General features: G+C 39.1%; 1 protein-coding gene across 4 annotated transcripts in view; it reads right to left on the reverse strand.

Moving 5' to 3' along the window:
* Positions 1–20,353, reverse strand: part of LOC139947482 (dystrophin-like) — a 252,509-nt gene that overhangs the window by 163,515 nt on the left and 68,641 nt on the right. For all 4 annotated transcript variants that reach the window (XM_071945408.1, XM_071945405.1, XM_071945406.1 and 1 more), the window contains 6 exons: positions 13,096–13,187; positions 10,141–10,221; positions 8,985–9,100; positions 6,082–6,251; positions 4,880–5,035; positions 2,638–2,819 (listed from right to left, as the gene is read on the reverse strand). In XM_071945408.1, coding sequence (XP_071801509.1) covers positions 2,638–2,819; positions 4,880–5,035; positions 6,082–6,251; positions 8,985–9,100; positions 10,141–10,221; positions 13,096–13,187 — 797 coding nt within the window. The remainder of the gene's footprint in view (positions 1–2,637; positions 2,820–4,879; positions 5,036–6,081; positions 6,252–8,984; positions 9,101–10,140; positions 10,222–13,095; positions 13,188–20,353) is intronic.

A 20,353-nucleotide genomic window follows, 5' to 3' on the forward strand; every position in this document is an offset into this window, starting at 1 on the left:
CATTGACCAAACTCAACCGAGGTCATAATCGCAATAATCTTGGCAGCACCATTTTGGGATTTAATGTCACTGTGTGTTATACAGAGTAGTGCGAATTTTTGGCAACGCAGCATCTACACCTTTAAAGGAACGTTACAGAATTGGTAAGATACAACGATCGTGAAGATCACAGATTTACATAAAACTTACACGGTCTAATGATGATGATAGTTGAAAACATCCCTTGAAATATTTCTGTCTGAAATGTCATATTTGATGAGAAATAAATAATCTAACTGCGCGTTTGGAGTTTATTGCTCAGTGATCGTTTTATTCATTTTTTGTGGGGCATCGATGCAATGTAAAATTTGTAATCGGTTTTTCACTATTTTGGTGACCCAGATGGCCTATCGATCTCAAACTTCTACAGGTTTGTCAGTTTATGTATATGGTGGATTACATTAAGTGCTCACACTGCCAGCAACTGTTTTGTTCAGGCATGAGAATGGGTGATGATAAAAAAACAGGAAAAAATTCAGTTGATTGGAAATGTAAATATTCCATCATTTTTGTGTGCGAAGCAACACGAGCGCGCAGCGCGAAGTCCCTTACGGCCGGGGAGCTTTGGGTATTTTAGAAGCTCTGTGGTGGTCTCTGATGCATTTTTGATACCTATATTTCCAGGTAGAAGTGAGCTACTTTTGTATGATTTTTCCTTTGTTTAAACAAAAATAATAGGTTTAAGGGAAAATAAGGAATGTAAAGCTCAAAAAATTCAAACAATTTTGGGTTCGCCTGCGATTTTGTTACAATTCCAAAGAAGGGGAAAAAAAATAACATTTTTATTTTTTTGACGATCTTATCCCTTATTTCTGCCCTTGAAAATGCTTTTTGTCTCACCAACAGCCATTTTTATAGGTTCTTGATTTGAAATTCGGTTGTGTAAAAGAATTTTTTTTGCAATCAAATGTTTATGATTTAAACGACCCGTCGGCGATGCACATTAATTTTTAAAATATAGGCCTATTTGGCGAGAGCGATGTGTTTTTGAGAAAGAGGTTGTTATTCAGCATAGAGTATAACTGGAACGAGGTTGAGATTAGACCCCAACATAGAAATAGAACCAATGAAGAAAGCACGTCGTCCGGACGTACAGTGTGTTTGCTGGTTCCCAATATATCTTTCGCTGGTTGTGAGGCAATAACAGGTACCAGTTTTCCTGGCCTGCCGGCGATCTCAGATTCGTGCCGCGCCGCTCATTGGTTCGTGTACAAACCTGCACATACACAGTACACATGGTGCAAAACACGTGCATTGTTTTTTCAGTAGACTTTCAAAAGTCTCCACACGTGTTATCTTTGCTGCAGCAGCAAGCGCATTTTACACGCAAACTCTATTGAACCGTACCACTATAAACGAAGCGAGGAATGAGGCAAGTTTATACATCTGTCGCTGCTGCTGCATGCATGCGCGATGCCAGGAAGACCACAAGCCGTAAACTGGGCCAGCTGTTGGACGGCAATTTATTGTTTAGGTGCCGTTTTTTCATGAACGCCGTGTGGATCCGCGATAATAACAATTACAAAGGTAAACTTACATTGTCTGACTAGAGAAGAGGGATTAGAGAAATCCAAATGTATACCCCCAAAAACCTACCCCCCGAATTTTATAGCAATTCACATCGAACTCGGAGACCACAATTTTGAAAGGAAAAAAAACGGAATCCGGTTTAAACCGGAAGATTCTCATGCCTGTTTGTTAGCAAAAAAAACAATTCTGTAATGTTCCTTTAACTATTGATTCCCAGAGAAATTATACAAAACAAATTTTGGGCCATTACTAATCGATGACCCAACCTTTTACCCTCACAAACACCAACCTTTCCTTGTGAAGCGAGACAATTTCCGAACCAAACATAAAAACGTCTGTGTTTTAGGGTATTGTTCCCTACCAGCCAAGCTACCGTGTCACCTGTACAATTTGTGAGTGGTAACCTGCTCATTTCTGCTCAGCAAACAATGTCCAAGCAATATTTTCTGCTTAACAGCTTAAGCAGCTCTATGAAATTAGGCCCTGGGCCCAATTCAAAAAGACTGCTCAAGCACAAAAAGTAGCTAAGCACAACAAAATTTATGCTTACCAGAATAAGGTTACAGCCAAGCTACCATGCCACTTGTACAATTTGTGAACGCTATCCTGCTCATTTATATAGCAGACAATGTTCAAGTAATATTCTTTGCTTAAAGGGTCTATGTACTTTTTGAAGGACAAAAAACACAATGTCTACAGATTTACACTAAACTTACACAGTTTGAAGATAATAACAGTAGAAAGCTTCCCTGAAAATATTACTTGCTGAGGTGCTGTAGTTTTTGAGAAATGAGTAAAACAATGTCATGAAAATAATTTCCATCTCAGTGATCATGAGACGAAAAATATTTTAGCATGTAAAAACGTATTTTCATGACATTGTTTTGTTCATTTCTCAAAAACTACAATGTTATAGCACCTCAGCAACTAATTTTTTAAGGTACGCTTTCAGCTATCATTATCTTCAAACAGTGTAAGTTTACTGTAAATCTGTGGACATTGTGTTTTGTGTTACAAAAAGTACCCAAATCCTTTAAGCAGCTTTATGATATTGCTCCCTAGACTTACTTAGTCTGTCTTTCCATGGCAGCTATCCTGAGGTTTTCCCATCTACTATTGAGGAGACTCATCTGCTCTCTAATCTCATTCTCTTCATCTTCAGATACCTTGTTCTCTAGGATCAGATAGTTGCCTTCCTGGAGTGCATTACCGACGCTGTTCTGGTGAGATGTTAACTCCATCATAAACTCCTATAAATGATAAAAAATAATAATAATGTTGAACATTTCTAGTGCGCCATGTCTGCCAATGATGACACTCCTGGCACAAAAAAAAACAAGAACTGTGCTTATACCCAATGACACGTAACAACTGAAAGTTTGTTTCCTAAAGAGATATGTTTTGAGATGAGTTTTGAATTTCGAACAAGTATCTGCTTTTCTGAGTTGAAGTGGGACGCTGTTCCAAAGAGATGGCGGGGCATGTGAAAAACAGCGATCACCCCAGGAGTGCAGGCAAGATGGAATGTTCAGGAGCAAGTTGTTTGAGGAGCGGAGCTGTCTGGGAGGTTTGTACACATGGATTAAGTCATTGATGTAGTCAGGTGATGTGCCATCCAGGGAGTGGAAGATCATAAGGAGAACCTTAAAGATGATGCGGCCCTGAACAGGAAGCCAGTGTAATAACAATAATAAAACATTCTTCTAAAGGGCATATCACCTTTGGGATCCCAAAGGGAAAATCAGCAAATGTACAAAGTAAACAGATATGTTTTCACCAATGTTTTTGATGTTTCAGCCTGTTTAACAACCTCTGGAAGACTGTTCCATACAACTGAACTGCTGCATATTGGAAAGGGATTTCTAGCTGTCCTATTATCGAGGAACAGATTTGACGTTAATCGTTTTACCATCTGGTAAATAAACTGATGATTATACCGTCTGCTTTCAAGAAATGATACAAAGTGGGTGACAAACTGTTTTAAAAAAATGTGTTGAGTCATTTTGTAGAGGAACGACAGACAATTAGGCCTGGAATTCAGTGCTGGAAGTTAACACTGTACCACAGGCCTCAGGCCAGTGGTTTTAGAATCAGGGCCCAATTTCATAGAGCTGCTTAAGCACACAATTTTGCTTAAGCGAAAAAATCCTTGCTTAGTAAAAATTAGATTACCGGCCAAGAGTCCACTCAATTGTTATGCTAAGTAAACAACAACTAAATACCAGTCACAAGCAATGTATATGGCATAACAATTTGGCAAGTAACATGTGTAAAATAAGCGAGCTATTTTCGTGCTTAAGCAAATTTTTTGCTTAAGCAGCTCTATGAAATTGGCCCCTGATTTTAGTAAACTCAAAACTGGACAGGCCCGGTGGATTTGTGTTCTCAGTTGAATTATAAAAGGCTGCCTTATTATTGTGTAATCTCTTTGTGAAAAAAATGTTAACTATAATAAAAAAATATCTTTTAATTTTTTTGAGTATCAAAGTATGATTTAAGCATAGAGCTATATATATATAAATATATATATTGACTAGAGCGCTAAATTGCTCTGCCTTTAGAAGCTTCCCAGGATGCAGACATGTTTGATGTGGTGCGTGATTACGGAACGATTTTAATTTTTAATTTTGCATTCGGCGTGCACGCTTACGTACGCGACTGCCCATTCGCGACGTCCTCGTTATGGGCCACTTCATAGCGCTGTATGTAATCATTCAATCAATCAATCGTGACAATAAAGGCAAACGCCCCTTTAAAACATGACGCACATGACGTTCGCAGTTTGTACGCTAATCAGCAGATTGTGCGTTGACATTTGCTGCACAATTAGTTCGATGACGCATAGAAAATAACAAACGCACTATCATGCAAATAGCTGTACAATTGCCGTACAAAATTTCAAGCTTCTGTATTGGTTTGTACATAAACATGGATGCGCCCACACGGCTTCAAAATCTTAGTGCGTGTATAACGGGGAGTTTAGCGCTCTAGTCAATATATATAGCTCTATGGATTGAAGCCAAATGATATCTATCTACTGTAGATCTTCTCTTTAACTCATTTTGACCCTGGTTTTGTAAAAACAAATTCTGGTCCAGTAAATATCTTGGACCTTTTTCATTTTGTCAAAAGGCACATCAATAAGAGGCTTTCTTTAAATGTTTCTCATTAATACTTTCTTTCCAATATAAAATTGATTATACAAAAATCTTTGATAAACAATTGATGCTCCTCAAAAACAATTCAAATAGCATGAAACTCTTGTTTTTATGACAGAATTAGGAAATAAACCAAGTTTGCAATCTCTTACCTCATGAGTGTGGAATTGTTCTTTGACTTCGTCCACGTTATCTGAGATTGGATTCTGATGGCTGAGGTGATCCTCGGCCTCGAGTAGCCAGGCCAGGACAGTCTCCATGTTACCCTGATAACTCTCTAAATCTACCTCACTCATGTCCGAAAAAGACTACAGAGAAATAACGATAGTAAACCATTAGTAATAATAATAACAACAATAAAGTACACTTCACATTGCTAAGAACAGACACAGTATGCCTGTGTAAAGAGCATGGCTTTCAGTTCTGTTTGAAATAGAAGTGTAAATATGACATTTGGGATGTCATATCCGAATACACCGATCCATTAGGCTCGGCCCAAGTGTGAGCAAGAACCCGTGAGCCTCTCCAATGCCATTCTGTACAACTCTGCTGCCCGTTCCAAGCATACGCTCACGCATTTCGGACTTTATAGTGTCTGACTTTTGGTTGTGCAATGGGTTGTGGTTGGTCAACACGCAATGGGTCGGAGCTTAAAGGAACACGTTGCCTTCGATCGGACGAGTTGGTCAATAAAAAGCGTTTGTAACCCTTTTTTATAAAATGCATATGGTTGGAAAGATGTTTTAAAAGTAGAATACAATGGTCCACACAAGTTTGCCTCGAAATTGCGTGGTTTTCCTTTTACTGTGCGTACTAACACGGTTGGCCATTTATGGCCCGAATCAAAAATTTGACTCCCATAAATGGCCGACCGTGTTAGTCAGGATCATTGTATTCTACTTTTACAACATCTTTCTACCCATATGCATTTTATAAAAAACAGTTGCAAACGCTTTTCAAAGACCAACTAGACCGATCCAAGGCAACGTGTTCCTTTAATGGAGCGGTCTATTGGCGGCTACAGCTACAACTGCTTCTTAGAGTGTTGCTAATGACGTGTCCTATCAGGACTTGAATTTCATCTTAAAAAGGACAAGGCCATTTTCATTTTTCAAATTTGACACTTCCATTGGAAAATCTTAAAGTCAATGGGAAACTTTTAAAGGGGCACCAAGGCCAAAACCAGGGGGAAAAGAGGACATGGCCTCCGTAGCCGGTGTGTAATTCCAGGCCTGTTCTATATTCCAATGCACAATTTAGCCGCCAATTCGGACAGAGTCCTACATTCAATGTATGATACAGAATCCAATATGACATAAACTTCCATACAGATACATTTCTATTTTATACTCACAGCTTCTGATGATGGAGTAACAGGCGTGTGTTCTGATGAGGTTTTGCCGACCCCAGACCTGGCCTGACCTGACCTACTGGATATGACCTCTGTCTGCTGAGATAGGACTTTGTACATGTCAATCACGTAGATCATGATAGACTTCTTGTCTGGAAGCTCAACATTTATGTCTGAGTGGAAAGATGGGGAAAACAAATTAAGTGTGAAAACCAACATGGACAAGTAAAAAATCATTCAACAGTGTCCTAGAGGGCGTTTTTTTTTTTTCAGCCTGATCAGAAACATGTTTGGGCTTTGCTCATTTGGTTAAGCGATTTTCGTGCATTTTCGGTTCAGTCACGGTGATGCAGCTATTCCAACCAAACGGTAACCGAGTTGTTGGCTAGGCTACATGTAGGTAGGTTTTAAAGATGGCTAATTCTATAACTACCCTAAAATTCAGTCGCGTTGAAGCAGCTCTTCCGACCAAACCGAGACTGAGTTCTTGGCTACGTAATACTTGGTTTCAAGATGGCCGATTCTAAAAACTAACAAAAAAATGTAAATTGAATACTTTTAAAAATGAAACACCTTCATACATACCAAACCACTAATACGGGATTCAATGTAAACAAATTGGTCATATACTTTGAACATAGCTGCGCATACCTTGCGCTTGGCCTCGGGTGATAGTGTGATAAGGTGCTATAGTATAGAAGAAATGTGTACTATTATTTTTATTATTTTAAATTTGAAGGTGACTAGTGGTTCTACTCACTCCACACTAATTTCAAAACAAGATATTTTTTGTCATACACCTCTCCTATAAAATAAAGAGAGACAGTGACCCCAGAGAAGAAATCACTCCCAAGCTTCAGGACAGGTTCGTGGACTCTCTAAGACTTGGAACAGGAGACACTGATGTAATACAGGGAGATTACAGTAAGACACCCAATCCTGGACCCTGTCTGGGGTAGAGGAACGACTTATCAATCATAGCCTGGCCAATTTGTCACAACTATGCAAGAACCCTTTCTCTGATCTGCCCTGACTGCTTCAAGTTCTTAATTGTGCCCCAGCTTGTACTTGACCTGGGTCACTTGTCAAGCCTCTCCTCCTTAATTGTACCACTCTCCAGTCTTCTTGTATAATTCCCAAAGGGGACTACACTACAGCTAGTGCTCTTTTCACAATGTCTTGGCAATTAGTCTTGGCAATTATTCAGAGTGAGCTTGAACAGAACATAGACCCTTTAAGGAGAAGTGAAGAATTTATGGATCTCAAGTTTCCTGCCTTGTATATATGTATATGGCGTGGGTCATTCCACATGTTGCCTTTCCCACCGGCACACCATGTTGGATCCAGATTTTCTTACAGATCTCGTTGAAACTGTAATTCCCCCAGGAAACAAGACTGAAGTAATTGATGTTTTATAGTCCCATGTTCAGCTCTTGGCAATGAGCCTTTCCAATAAAATAAAGTACATTTTCGCATGCATACAGACACTATTGGTGGGCACATCCCATAAAGCTGTGCACTAGGCAGACGATAACCTTTTACTGGTAAAATGGTACCTGGGCTGATAACCTTTTACTGGTAAGCACATTTCTGTTGTGCTTAGCTTGTATTTAAGCAGCTCTAATCTAATCAAATCGACATTCATTTCCATAATGCAAAATGCATTAATTGGACCCTATATGTACATGCTACTGAGCAAAAAAAAGAAAAATGTCTTAACAATGGGAGACTTTGGGACGCTAAGTGGCAGCAGACTTACCAGGTAAATGTTAATTGTTTACGTAGTTCTGAGCGTGCGCACATGACCGAGAACAATGGATTTTACCTGGTAAGTCTGCTGCCACCAATCGTCCCAAAAGTCTCCCATTCCATACTATTACAAAGCCCAACCTTTACACCTTGACAACAGAGCATCTGATAAGCAGGCTGCCTCCTCTCAAATCAACCCCTAACTCCTCCTCAAATCAACCCCTAATCCAAACAGATTTTCTTTCGGAGAATTCGTTTTTCTGTAGTTTTATTGTCTGGAGTAACCAAAGTAATGTGGAGATGCTATTTCTGCCCGAGTGGGGTATCATATTGCTCCAGTTTGATCATAAGAAGTAACCCATACAATTGCCACAAGCCCACAGGGATCACTAGATGTAATGTACTGAGTATGTGTGGCACAGTGGAGCAACTAGTGGTTGGATAATGGGTTTTTGGCTGAAACGCTTTACATTATTCATTGTTGACTTAAAGATGTAGTCTATAGACGATGTGACCTCTGACGTCACTCGAAAACCATCATGATTCGCACGCATATCGCCGGGCAAAACCTTTGTGTTTTGGCAGCCAGCTAGAAAGTGTATGCAATCTTACCATGACTACGCGTCTTTTTGCCCGGCGAAACATGACGTATACAGTGTTTTGTCAACAGAGGGCGGTTTGAATGTAAACATAGGTCACATCATCTACATATACAACTGAGTAAAATGTTTAACCAGCAGTACTTTGTTTGTTTGTTTCTTTTTTTTGTTTCGGTGATGGTTTTGTGGGCGCAGCAAGGGTCCAGAAAATAGGGTCACCACTACTCACACAGAGAGTTTACATGGTATCACCGCAAACCTTACTTACATGTACTAAGTATTTTCCACCATGCATAGCTTCTTCTGTTTTTTTGGGGGGGTTTTTTTTCTGTTTTTTTCTTTTTCTTATCTTTGTTTCTTTGCTTGTATTTTTATATTTACATTTTCTTAGCGGAGGGGGAAAACATGTAGGCAAAGTGCAATTAATATATTTCACAGGAAAGGTCTATTAAAAATCCTGAAGAATACTCCAAACAAACTTCATAACTTGACAATATTACACAAATAATCTTGTGGTAGTATCAGCCTGATAATAATACATGTACAAGAATCAAGTACCTTCAGGTTCCAGGTATTTGTGGACCCTGAACTCCTCATGAGCGACACGGAAGGCATGATCCAGACGAGCTTCTGGGTCTAACTTCAGAAGTGCATCGTAGTCAAAGAGGTTGGGTCTGCAATTAATAAAAAGAAAGCAGAATGAGAAAGGAGAACTCAATCGTGGTCAGTTTTTGGAATCTTGGCTCAGGCTAGGGCTCCAGCTTGGGGCTCTTTGGCACATGTTTTCTAAACAGAGCACACATACATGTAACAGAGCACAAGCCCAGGATCAAGGCCAACCCTAAGCAATTTTCCCATAGACTTTGTACACAAATTTCCTTATTGGGCAGCACCCAAGTCTTCAAAATAAATTCCTATGGAGTCCCTTTGTTTTCACATTTGTATTTTGTTCTTGGTTTCCATAAGGTACCAGCACCTTTTGAATATTGTGTGGAATTTGTGTAATCAATAACAAACCTATAATTAGGGAATAAAAGGATAGCGACGAGTTCTTAAACGGCGATAAAGGCCCCGAGCCGCAGGTTTTAAACGGCTGTTTAAGAATAAGTCACTACTCTTTTATTCCCAATCATAAATGCCTTTTTGGTTAAAAGGCGCAATAAAGTAATAAACTCTGTAAAACTTATCCGTTTCCGACATGCTTGAGCTCTGTACGTCTGTGTGTTGCATTGTTATGATCGAGACGACAGTTTCCGAAAAAACAATCAGTTATAAACATAGCTCCAGCTGGTCATTATCAGCCGTTTAAACATCCCCACGTGACGCGCTCTCCACCAATAAGAATAGCGAAACTGTCTGAGGTATTTATATATAAATGTTAAGTTTGCATCGGGGATAAAGAATATTAATTTTGGTTTTTACTCATACAGTACACCGATGTGTGTTAGCACTGTATACTAAGTACTTTCCTGAGTCCTGTGAACAAATATCACAGGAATATTACTCGGGTGGGATAACAAACATAATATTCAATTGAACTTAGTTTAAAACGCACATTATTCATCCTTTCGTTCCAAATGTGAAACATTTCGGAGGCAGAACTCTCTTTTCTTGACTTCTCTCACTAGTAACATCCACTAGAAAGCATCAAGTAACGTGATATCATTCGATTATCACATTCCTAGCATAGAGGCCATATTAAGTTTCAACTAACCTGAATTTATGTAACAAGGCATTGAAGGCAAGGCCGTCTCTCCAACTCGTAGTGAAATTGCGGATGTCTACATTTCTATATCTGTGAAACAAAAAACAAAGGTATGACAAGTGTGTTTAAACAATGAGATTGGTTTCAACTATAAATATCTCCTGACGACGATGACTAGAGCAAGCTAGTCGAAACGTTGAGACCAACCCAAGAACTGACTCCGTGGTAGTACAGTTAATTACGATTCTATAAGCTAAAGTAGTAGTCCCAGCCTATTCTTTACCATCCGCCCAGGTAATAGTTAATAAGCAGGACAGTTCTTTTCAGAACTGAGAAGTCTCCCGAACAATCTACTCTCCGCAGTAGTAGAATTAAGCAAGACAGTTCTCTAAGAACAAACTCTACCTGGCAAGTAGATACACACAGGGTGTTACCGCAAACCAAGTATATATTGATACCTTACAATGCAATGCCTCAAATCCTATAAACTATAAATGTGTTTATTTGTCATTTTTAGTTGATGCAGACAGTTATTGTTACATCCATGAAGGATGCGCATGCCAACAGTGGTAGACCCTGCAGAATAGGATTGTGTAAGGCATAAAGTACATAGACCAATCATAGAGCAAGGTACTAATCCATTTTAGACATGTACCGGTGTTTCTCTGTTTATTTGTGGTGTGTTTGTTGTTTTTTTGAAATTTTCCACAGAATTCTTTAAAAAAAACAGCAAATAGATAAATACAATAAACAAGTAAAATACAGACAAAAAAAAAAAAAAAGAAACTTAAACCCAAGGAATTATCAAGGACAGAACAAAAACAGCTTTTAAAAAGATATGCTTTTACACACGTGCGCATACACAGTTGCTGGCTTTAACTGCTGGTCCCCACGAGACTACTTTTTTCGTGATGAGGAGTAATAGGGAGCCAGCAGCCTCGCACGAGAGCAGTCTTCAATCGCGAAGACCTGAGTGTTATTAACACTATCACTGTGACTCAACTATCACCATGAAAAAAATTGAGCGACTTGTCAAAAAGTCTAAAATCACTGTGGAAAACTAATCCATCCCAAGCAATTACTTTCTTTTCAACGATATACACAAACCCTTTAAATATTAAACTGTAATGACACGGTTGGTTGAGGTCGGCAAACATTATATCTAGGGGAGACTGTGGATTGTTTGAGCAGCACTAACTCAGAGTTGTCTCACGACACCAACTTCAAATATTTTATGATCAGGGACAACTTTCATAAAACTGCTTACCGGTAAGCGAATTTGATAGCGCACTTGTGCGATCAAACTGAAGTTTGTATGTTGCACCACTCATCTGCTTACAAAAACTGCCAGCAACATATCCGTAAAGACTCCAGGGTCAAATTGCATGTGGCGCTCAACAGTGGTGCATTCGCGCACATCCTAGTATATTTTACATTCAGTACCAGGTTGTAATGATTGTGTTACGCGTAAAATTAGTGGCTACATAAAAGCCAGCACCCAACACGCATGATGTTTCAACACGTTTTACCATGTCTTCTACTACACGTTTCAATTGGCTACATGATCTCCTCTTGACCAATCAGACTGGATAGATTGACTGGGATATTTATGAATATAAAATAAAATAAAATGAAACAGCAAACCAGCTGAATAGACCTGTTGTGTGAGTTTAGCTTTAAAGTTTATTTTAATTAGCAATATGCCCCACAGTTTTCTCACACCGCTAATTTCAACAAAGCTGTAATGACTCGGTTTATAACACGTATGCTGTGCATTTACCCAGTTGCCTTTACCCAGGCATGTACATGTAATAGGCTGAAATGTCAAGCTCTAATGACATTACATTTGGTTCAGCTGTGTTAGTAGGCTATGTGCGATGGCCATTGGCTTGATAAGCTATACCTTGAGCTGCCTAATAGAATGTATTACAGCAATTTTCATGATGGTCTCAATTTTTACGGTGCTGCGTTAATGGGCCATTTTATGCACAATTTTTGTATTACAAGGTTAACAATGAAATTCTGTGTTAGCTTTTTTGAACCAAGGTGTTACAAAAAATGATCTTCCAGTACGTGCTAATCCACAAATCAGATGCTCGAACTGGAGGGGGGATAAAAACATATACTACTTCCTCTGTTTTATATACTACTTCCTCTGTTTGTATTGTGAGTGTCAATGCATCACGTTCTGTATACAGACAGTGCAAAAATTACATTCTAAACTTTGTGTGCGTGCATGCTGTTCGTCGCGAAATATCGTTCTGAAACTTTAAACTTTGCGCGTTGCACGTGAGACTGGAAGATAAACTCATTATAACACGCGCGCTCGTGGAATACGAAAAAATATAGCGCATCTGCGTCCCATATCCAATTAAGCCTTTAGCGTCGTTGGATATGGGACACAGAAGCGCTATATTTTTCCATATTCCACTTGCGCTAGTGTGATAACTTATATTATGCACGCATTTGCACAGGCTGATATTCTTTGCTCACCAGTGACCTGCCTACTCATTTAGAGACCATTCATTTGTGTACAATCATCACAAAACGCTTAGACATTGCTCTAAACAAAAATTAACATGCAACAGAAAATTTAGTTTTGTGTCTAAAATCTGAAATACTATATTCACATACTACATTGGAAAATTTCATATTTCCGGACATGACCTTTACTTTGACCTCTCTATGTGAATGGAAGTAGGTCAAACCTTGCCGCTATTGAGCATTTGGTTCAAGCCATTTGTGGCCACTATTGGTCTCTAAAAGATTAAACAGGCATCACGCAAAGGACATGTGAATTTTGATTGTTTCGTCATCGTTTTACCTATAAGATGGCCGCTGGATGACATCAATGGAAAGGTCTATATGTTTTTTCGGGGGGAGGGGGGGGGGGGGGGGGTGATTGAAAATGCTTTGTAAAACCCCAGACATTAAGGTACTGGTTATTGGTTAGCTCAGCCTTACCCCTGAGTTGTCTCACGACACCAATTGAGCACCGTCTTCTCTGTGCTGAGCTCCCGGCTATCAGTCATTTTGGAATTGGACAGCTCTTGTGCCTAGAGAAGGATAACATCAAACAAGTTAATATCAATCTTGGTTTGTCTGGGATTTCTGGGGACGGTAATAATATAAACAGAGAAATGACATCATTCATGGTCCATGGTCCCAATTTCATAGAGCTGCTAAAGCAGAAATTAGTGCTAGTCACACTTCTGCTAAGCAGAAAAGAGCACGATACCAGTCACAAGTTGCACATGGACAATGGTAGTTTGACCGCTAACCTTATTCTGGTAAGCATAAATTTGTTATGCTTAACTGTTTTTTTGTGTTTAAGCAGCTCTATGAAATTGGGCCCTGGTGATCCACTCAAACTTTGTTAATGGAAAGTCACTATTGATTGAAAAAATGATTGGGAAAAAAAAATGTTTTCAAAGATTCATCATAAAAGTTCATTAATAAATACCACAGAGAGTTTATCCACTCTAATTTGTGGGAATGTATTTTTGATATTAAGACCAGCACTGTGAACAACAAATATGATTGAGCGGGTGATTCATAATTCAGTTACAAATCAATCAAAATCAAGAAAAACCACGCAACAAATTATGGAGGATTTCAAGCTGTCACCATTTTTAAGAGCGTGGCCGTATACAGCTACTGCTGTTGCTAAGGCTATTTTTAAGGATGTCCTCTTGACCCATTTCACCTGACGTCATCTTCAGAAAAATCTTGAATGCGCCAGCCATACTGGTGGGCAATTTCACTGTGCGTTTTCATATATAACTCTATGCTGTGCGTTATGCAGTGATGTGCGCATTTTAGGTGACGCGGCATTAATACAAGTAAACCTAAATTGCCCACATGCGTGTGACGCGCGTGCAAGGGGTCAATACCTCAATGCATGAAGACGTGAAAGTCTAGCCGTAACTGTAGCCACTAATTCAGACGTGGCCATATCCCTGATAAAGATGAAATTCTGAAAGCAGGGTCAACTAGACTGTGCAAAGAAGTCGATTTTCCATTCTGTTGTCCAGGTATGGAAACTGTGCTTCCAGTTAGTCTTTACCGACACACCGTTTCAATGTCTCCTTGAATTTATACATAATAAACGTCTTAATAAGATTTCAATGGCCAGGTGTAACAATATGGATCGGATGTACATGTTCATGTTCATGTTCATGCATGAGAACCAGTGTACCACTTGCATTCATACATTGTAATTATACAAGTATAATGCATCACATTAAAATGTCCTCGTAAAGGGTTTGGATACTTTTTGTTCGACACAAAACACAAACAGCCGCAGATTTACATTAAACTTACATGTACAATGTTTGCAGATAATTTTGCGTCCCTAAAAATGTAACTTGCGCCGTGGTGCTGTTTTGGGTTTTTTTTTTTAGAAATGAGTAAACAGTTTACAAAATTAAGCTTTATGGAAAAGTGAGATGAAAATTATTTTCACATGTACAATGGGTTTACACGGCTCTTCTGAAAACGTTGCTCTGTAATTTTCACCTTTTTTCTCCAAAACGTGACAACTCATGTAGCTGAAACATACATCTTAATTCACAGTGAGTAGGGATTCATGTCATGGCCAAAAACTTGATCTATGATAGGTATCAAAACCCTTTAACGCATTCATTGAGCATTAGTACGTAACAAAACCCGATAATCAACCCACCACTGACTTTACCTGTGTTCCAAATGTATTTACAATCGCGCATAAAATATTGTATAATCAGGCATGGGTTGTAGTACGTGATTGACCCCATTGCATTTATACACAACTATTGAATCTAAATGCAAAACATGCATTTAGATTTGGATGTTGAGTGGTTTCTACAGAAAAAGGAGTGGAAAAAACAAACGAGATGAAATTTTTGTGAGATTCAGTTGAAATCCAGAGTACAAGGAAAGTAACGATTCTGTGACTGTGGACCTACGTGTACATGTATCATTGACCCAAGTCAAAGGAAATGTTATGCAGGTCTCAAGTTTTAATAGATGTTAATTTTGCATCGGGGATAAAGAATATTAATTTTTGGTTTTTACCCATATACACCGATGTATGTCAGCACTGTATACTCAGTACTTTCCAGAGTCCTGTGAAAAAAATCACAGGCATGTTACTCGGGTGGGATTGAAACCCACGAGCCTTGCAATTCTAGAGCAGTGTCTTACCAACTAGACTACCGAGGTTGCCGGTAGCTAGAGGCAGTTTGAATCCTATGTTTTAGCAGCGGGTACTGCAAACGATTTAATAGATGTTAAACTTGCATTGGGGATAAAGAATATTAATTTTTGGTTTTTACCCATATCGGTGATGTATGTATACTCAAGTTCCTAAAATATATCTCAACTTTTAAAGGAAGAAATAATGAATTGTGTGACGTTTCGACGCTAGCAAAGTCTTTGTGAAGGACCCTGTTAGGGTCGAAACACCAAGAAAGCCTGGAAAGCATCAGAGCATTATTCCATTCAATATTTTGTTCACTTATACCATAGGTCCTTTTGGTTGATTTTCACTGATAAGTAGTTTGCAGAAACTAACTACATTTCCTTAACTTTTGAAGACAACAAAGTCCGAAAGTATGTTTGAAAAAAGAAAGGGTGTGGGTGAGGTTGCAAGCAAATGAAAAAAACAGAACATTTCATAACACTATCGTCATCTGGTGAGGAAGCCCCTGAAGACATACGATGTATTTACACTTTTTTTTCTCAAACAGCAGAATATTTGCCACATTAATGTTTGCTTTTCCCCCATCATGCAAAACGGCTTTAAGAGTCTACGCACAAAGCAATAATGATGGCCAAAACATCAGACGTGTTTGACAATTACTATTCATAAGGTCTTGTTCCCCAGCCACTTCGGCCTACACTCCATGCCCAGCTGATAAAACCCAGGGTGTCTGACCGCTAATTTATCAGTCAAGATGTCTGAGGCACAGCTCAACCTGAGAGCACTTACTGCAATAAACACTAGTGGGACATCTTGGAGGCAAGACACAAAACCACTTGAACATTGCCTGTTACAATACACTCATCAGCCGATTTCATGAAATGCTAGGATTAATCCTATCTCAAGTTAGGACAATTAAATGCATCCTAGCAATCTAGCAGCTGTGGTTACGAAACTTACAATGTAACTCGCCCTACACATGTTATCCTAATATTAATTGGAAGAGTTTGGTGAAATCGACGACTGGCCCATCCATGGATTAAACACGGGGAGGGAGGGTCAGTCCGCGCGCCGTCGGCAAAAGAGAATACAAAGCATTCAAGGGTTGGCATCTGGGAATTCATTGTTTCCTTTTTATTTATTTTGTTAAAACCCATGAATATTTATACTACCAGCTTCCCAGTTTTATATTTTTAGCTGAGAGAACAATTTTGGAAAAGAGCCAAGACACAGCATATCCGTGCTTTAAATTGTTTCAGCTCGGTGTTTATAAAATAAAATTTAAAAATTTTAAAAAACATGAAAATAATGTTTGAACACTGGCCAACAATTTTAGCATTGAGCCAGTGATCATCACAACAGAACAAGTCCTGAACTTTCAATTTGGAGACACATGGGTACAGTGACTCGGGCTAAGGCATTGCATCATTACTTAAAGGGAAGGTGATTACTCAAAACAAATATTAACTTAAAAACTGACTTGGTAATGAGCAATGGAGAGCTGTTGATAGTGTAAAACATTGTGAGAAACGTCTCCCTCTGAAGTAGCATAGATTTTGAGACAGAGGTAATTTCTCACTAAAATAATAAAAGACTTCTAGCCAGAAGTCTTTTATTCCTACCTGAACGCATACAAACAAGGGTGTTTTCTCTCTCATCATTTTCTAGCAACTTCGATGACCAATTTTCACAGGCTTGTTATTTTATGCTATGTTGGGATACACCAAGTGAGAATACTGGTCTTTGACTACTAAACGTGAATTTTTTCTTGAATTACTGATGGGCCTTGAACTTCGCTCTTGAAGGGGCACAGCAATTTTGCTGTTGTTAGGGGCACCTCTATGAGGAAAATGTCAATTTGAATTGGAACTTTCAAAAGGCACCACAGCAAATGCACAGGGCACCACGGCAATTGCTGTTGGTTAGTTTGCGCCCTGCACTGGGTAAGCGCTTTTCTTTCTCCTTTTTTTCTTCTTTTTGTGTGCTATCAGATCCAGTCAAAATGTAGGAAGGATGACAGGGTATTTATCACCATGCCAACACAAAATGGATTACGCCAGGTGAAAATACCATTGGAAGTCAAGTCAGGCTGTACTGTAGCAAAACAGCATACCTTGAAGACATGGTATCCCTATAGTGACTGAGTGGCAACATTCACTGCACTAATCATGTCACTAGACCAGGGCCTTCAGAGGTAACATGTCAGTAAATGCTTTCATGTTAAAGAGGGGATCTATACATGAGCATACGATTACAAAAACTTACTAAATCGATAAAAGTACCCATGTAAATTTGTCATGAAATGCCGTAAATTTTGGGAGAGATAAACTAAAATAGATATAGAATAATCCTAGTTCTACTCAGTGAACAACTAGTGCAAACCACTCATCATTTTTAACTAATGTCAGAATGAAGATCTTGCCCATTCAATTGTACATTCCTCTCCTACCCCCTGCCCAGGCCTGATACTTCAAGGAGGCAATTAAGGCGATTGCCGCCGTGCCCCATGGTCATTGCCTTGGTGCCCTTGAAATGCTCCAGTAGAAATTTACAATTTCCTCATATTACCAAGGGAAAAATGCCTTGGTGCCCTTGCCCTTTCAAAAACAAAGCGTACAGGGCTGCCTGCCGATACATGTAGGTGGCACTCTACTGAGAAATTTCAACTCAAGATGCAAGGGTCGTGGGTTCGAATCCCACCCGAGTAACATGCCTGTGATATTTTTTCACAGGAATCGGGAAAGTACTGAGTATACAGTGCTAACATATATCGGTGTATGGGTAAAAAAAAATAATAATAATAATAAAAACTCAAGATGAAATGTTTGCTTTCTAATTAAATGCAAAAAATAAGTTAATGGCCTGACGTTTTGACCTAGCAGAATTTTTCTTGAAGGCTAATATACTGTAACCGACATTGTTTGTGTGTTATCTCTTTAAGATGAAAACACAAGAAAAAAAATGCTGCAAGGAGATAAAGGAGTATGTGAAGAAAGAAGGAGTAATACTTTCTCTGCTGGAGATCAGAGTGGTAGTGAGGGCTCTTGCATTTCCGCTGGCCATATTCTAAGGAATGACTGGAATGTAAGAGGAGATGCCCTGACCCACAGATGCAGATATAAAACTGAGGTTATGGCGTGGAGTGAAAAATACCACGATGTGAAGTGAAAATACCAAGATGACAGGGACATTTGTAAACTGACGTTGAGAAAAGGAAATCATCTGTGGTCATGTGTTGTTGTTGTTGTTTTAGTAGGTCAGGGGCAACAGTGGACTAATTGATTGTCAAACTTGGAAGAGGGCACGCACTATTGAGATTTGCAGAGATTTGTTTATACCATTTCAAAAGATTGTAAAGAAAGTTTACAAGAAAGGTCTGTCGAGTGCTGGGGCAGACAAGGGAAATATTTTGGGGAGTTGCGCCTGTGGTGACAAAGGCATAGAATTCAGCATGCAGTCTAAAGATGTCATTGGAAATTAGGGCCATCGCAGATTTGTCAATAGAAAAAATATAGGTAGAATAAAAGGCAATCTTCCAAATACTGTCAAAGTTGCTGGGCAGTTCCTTTTTAATCCGACCTGTTTATTTCAAAGGACCTGCAATGGCCCTAAAACCAAATATTTTCTCATGGCGGTGTGCTGAATTCTACGTTTGCATCATCAAAGGCACAAACACATCACCTACAGTAGTAAATTACCCTATTGTTCTACTAAACTGTTTGCTCAATTCTGAACAGGATCATCATGTGGATGATATCCACGTCCAAAAATCATTTGCCGGAATCCAACACATTGAAAAGTGTTCTTTTACAGAGAGGGTACAATATCATAGTCATTAATCAAAATTTTCAGACTGCAACAAATTTAGCAAGTATTGCCCGACACCAATCCCATCACCTCCCCTACTCAACAGTAAGCCGGAATCTAAACAGGATCATCGGATGAATTTATAATCCAATTCCAAAATAATTCACCCAAATCCAAGACATTGAAAAGTTCTCTTTTACAGAGAGGATACACCGCATCTCAAGTAATTTATCAAGATTCTAAGACAGCAACAAATCTAGAAAATATCGGCTGACAGCAAGCTCATATAACCACCTTTACTAACCTAGTACCCTGTCTCCTTACAGGCAAACTCAAATGAAAAACTAATTGATTCCTCTCGGCTATGTCTTCAAGTGCAACATAAGTAGAGGAGGATAGGTCAAGCACGCTCACTGACGCTGCAGTCTCAAGATATCATCAGTTTTCAGTTTCTCTTAGCTCAAAGGTTGGAATTTGCCCAGATCATCGTATTATAAGGGAAGGCGCCACATATCGAATGGGAAATTAATATTCTAATTCAATTCCCCTAGTTTAAAGGCACTGGGGTCGATTTCACAAAGAATTAGGACTAGTCCTAACTTAGGACGAGTCCTAGGAGATATACAAATTGCATGGATATTCCTAAGTTAGGACGAGTAACTGGTCCTAACTCGAGATAAGACTAGTCCTAACTCTTTGTGAATTCTACCCCTGGACACGTTTGTTAATTGCCAAAGACCAGTATTCTCACTAGGTGTAACCCAACATTTGAAAGCATACAATAACAAATCTGTGAACATTTTGGCTCAATTGGTCATCAATTCAAAGCTGCATGAAAATAAATGAAAGAAAAACAACCTTGATTGCACAAATTTCTGTGCTTGTACATTGATACATTGATAGCTTGGTTTATAAAAGGGTAAGCTGCATTGTCTCTTTGGTTAAGGGCACCTCTATGGGCAAATTGTGAAATCCTGTTGGAACATTTCAAGAGACACCAAGGCAACAATGACCATCATGGACAACGGAGGTAATTGCCTCTATGAAGTATCAGGCTTGTGATATTATGTCAGGTTTTGAGCAATAGATGTGTCTTCCTTACGCCAAAACAAGTATTCATAAATAGCCCAGACAGTTTCTCTACTCCTATTGGTGGAGAGCGCGTCACTTGGGGGGTGTTTCAACGGTTGATAATGACCAGTGTTTATAACCGGGTGGCTTCCGCGTGTCAGG

The sequence above is a fragment of the Asterias amurensis genome, chromosome 14, assembly GCF_032118995.1.
Source record: "Asterias amurensis chromosome 14, ASM3211899v1".
Classification (NCBI taxonomy): domain Eukaryota; kingdom Metazoa; phylum Echinodermata; class Asteroidea; order Forcipulatida; family Asteriidae; genus Asterias; species Asterias amurensis.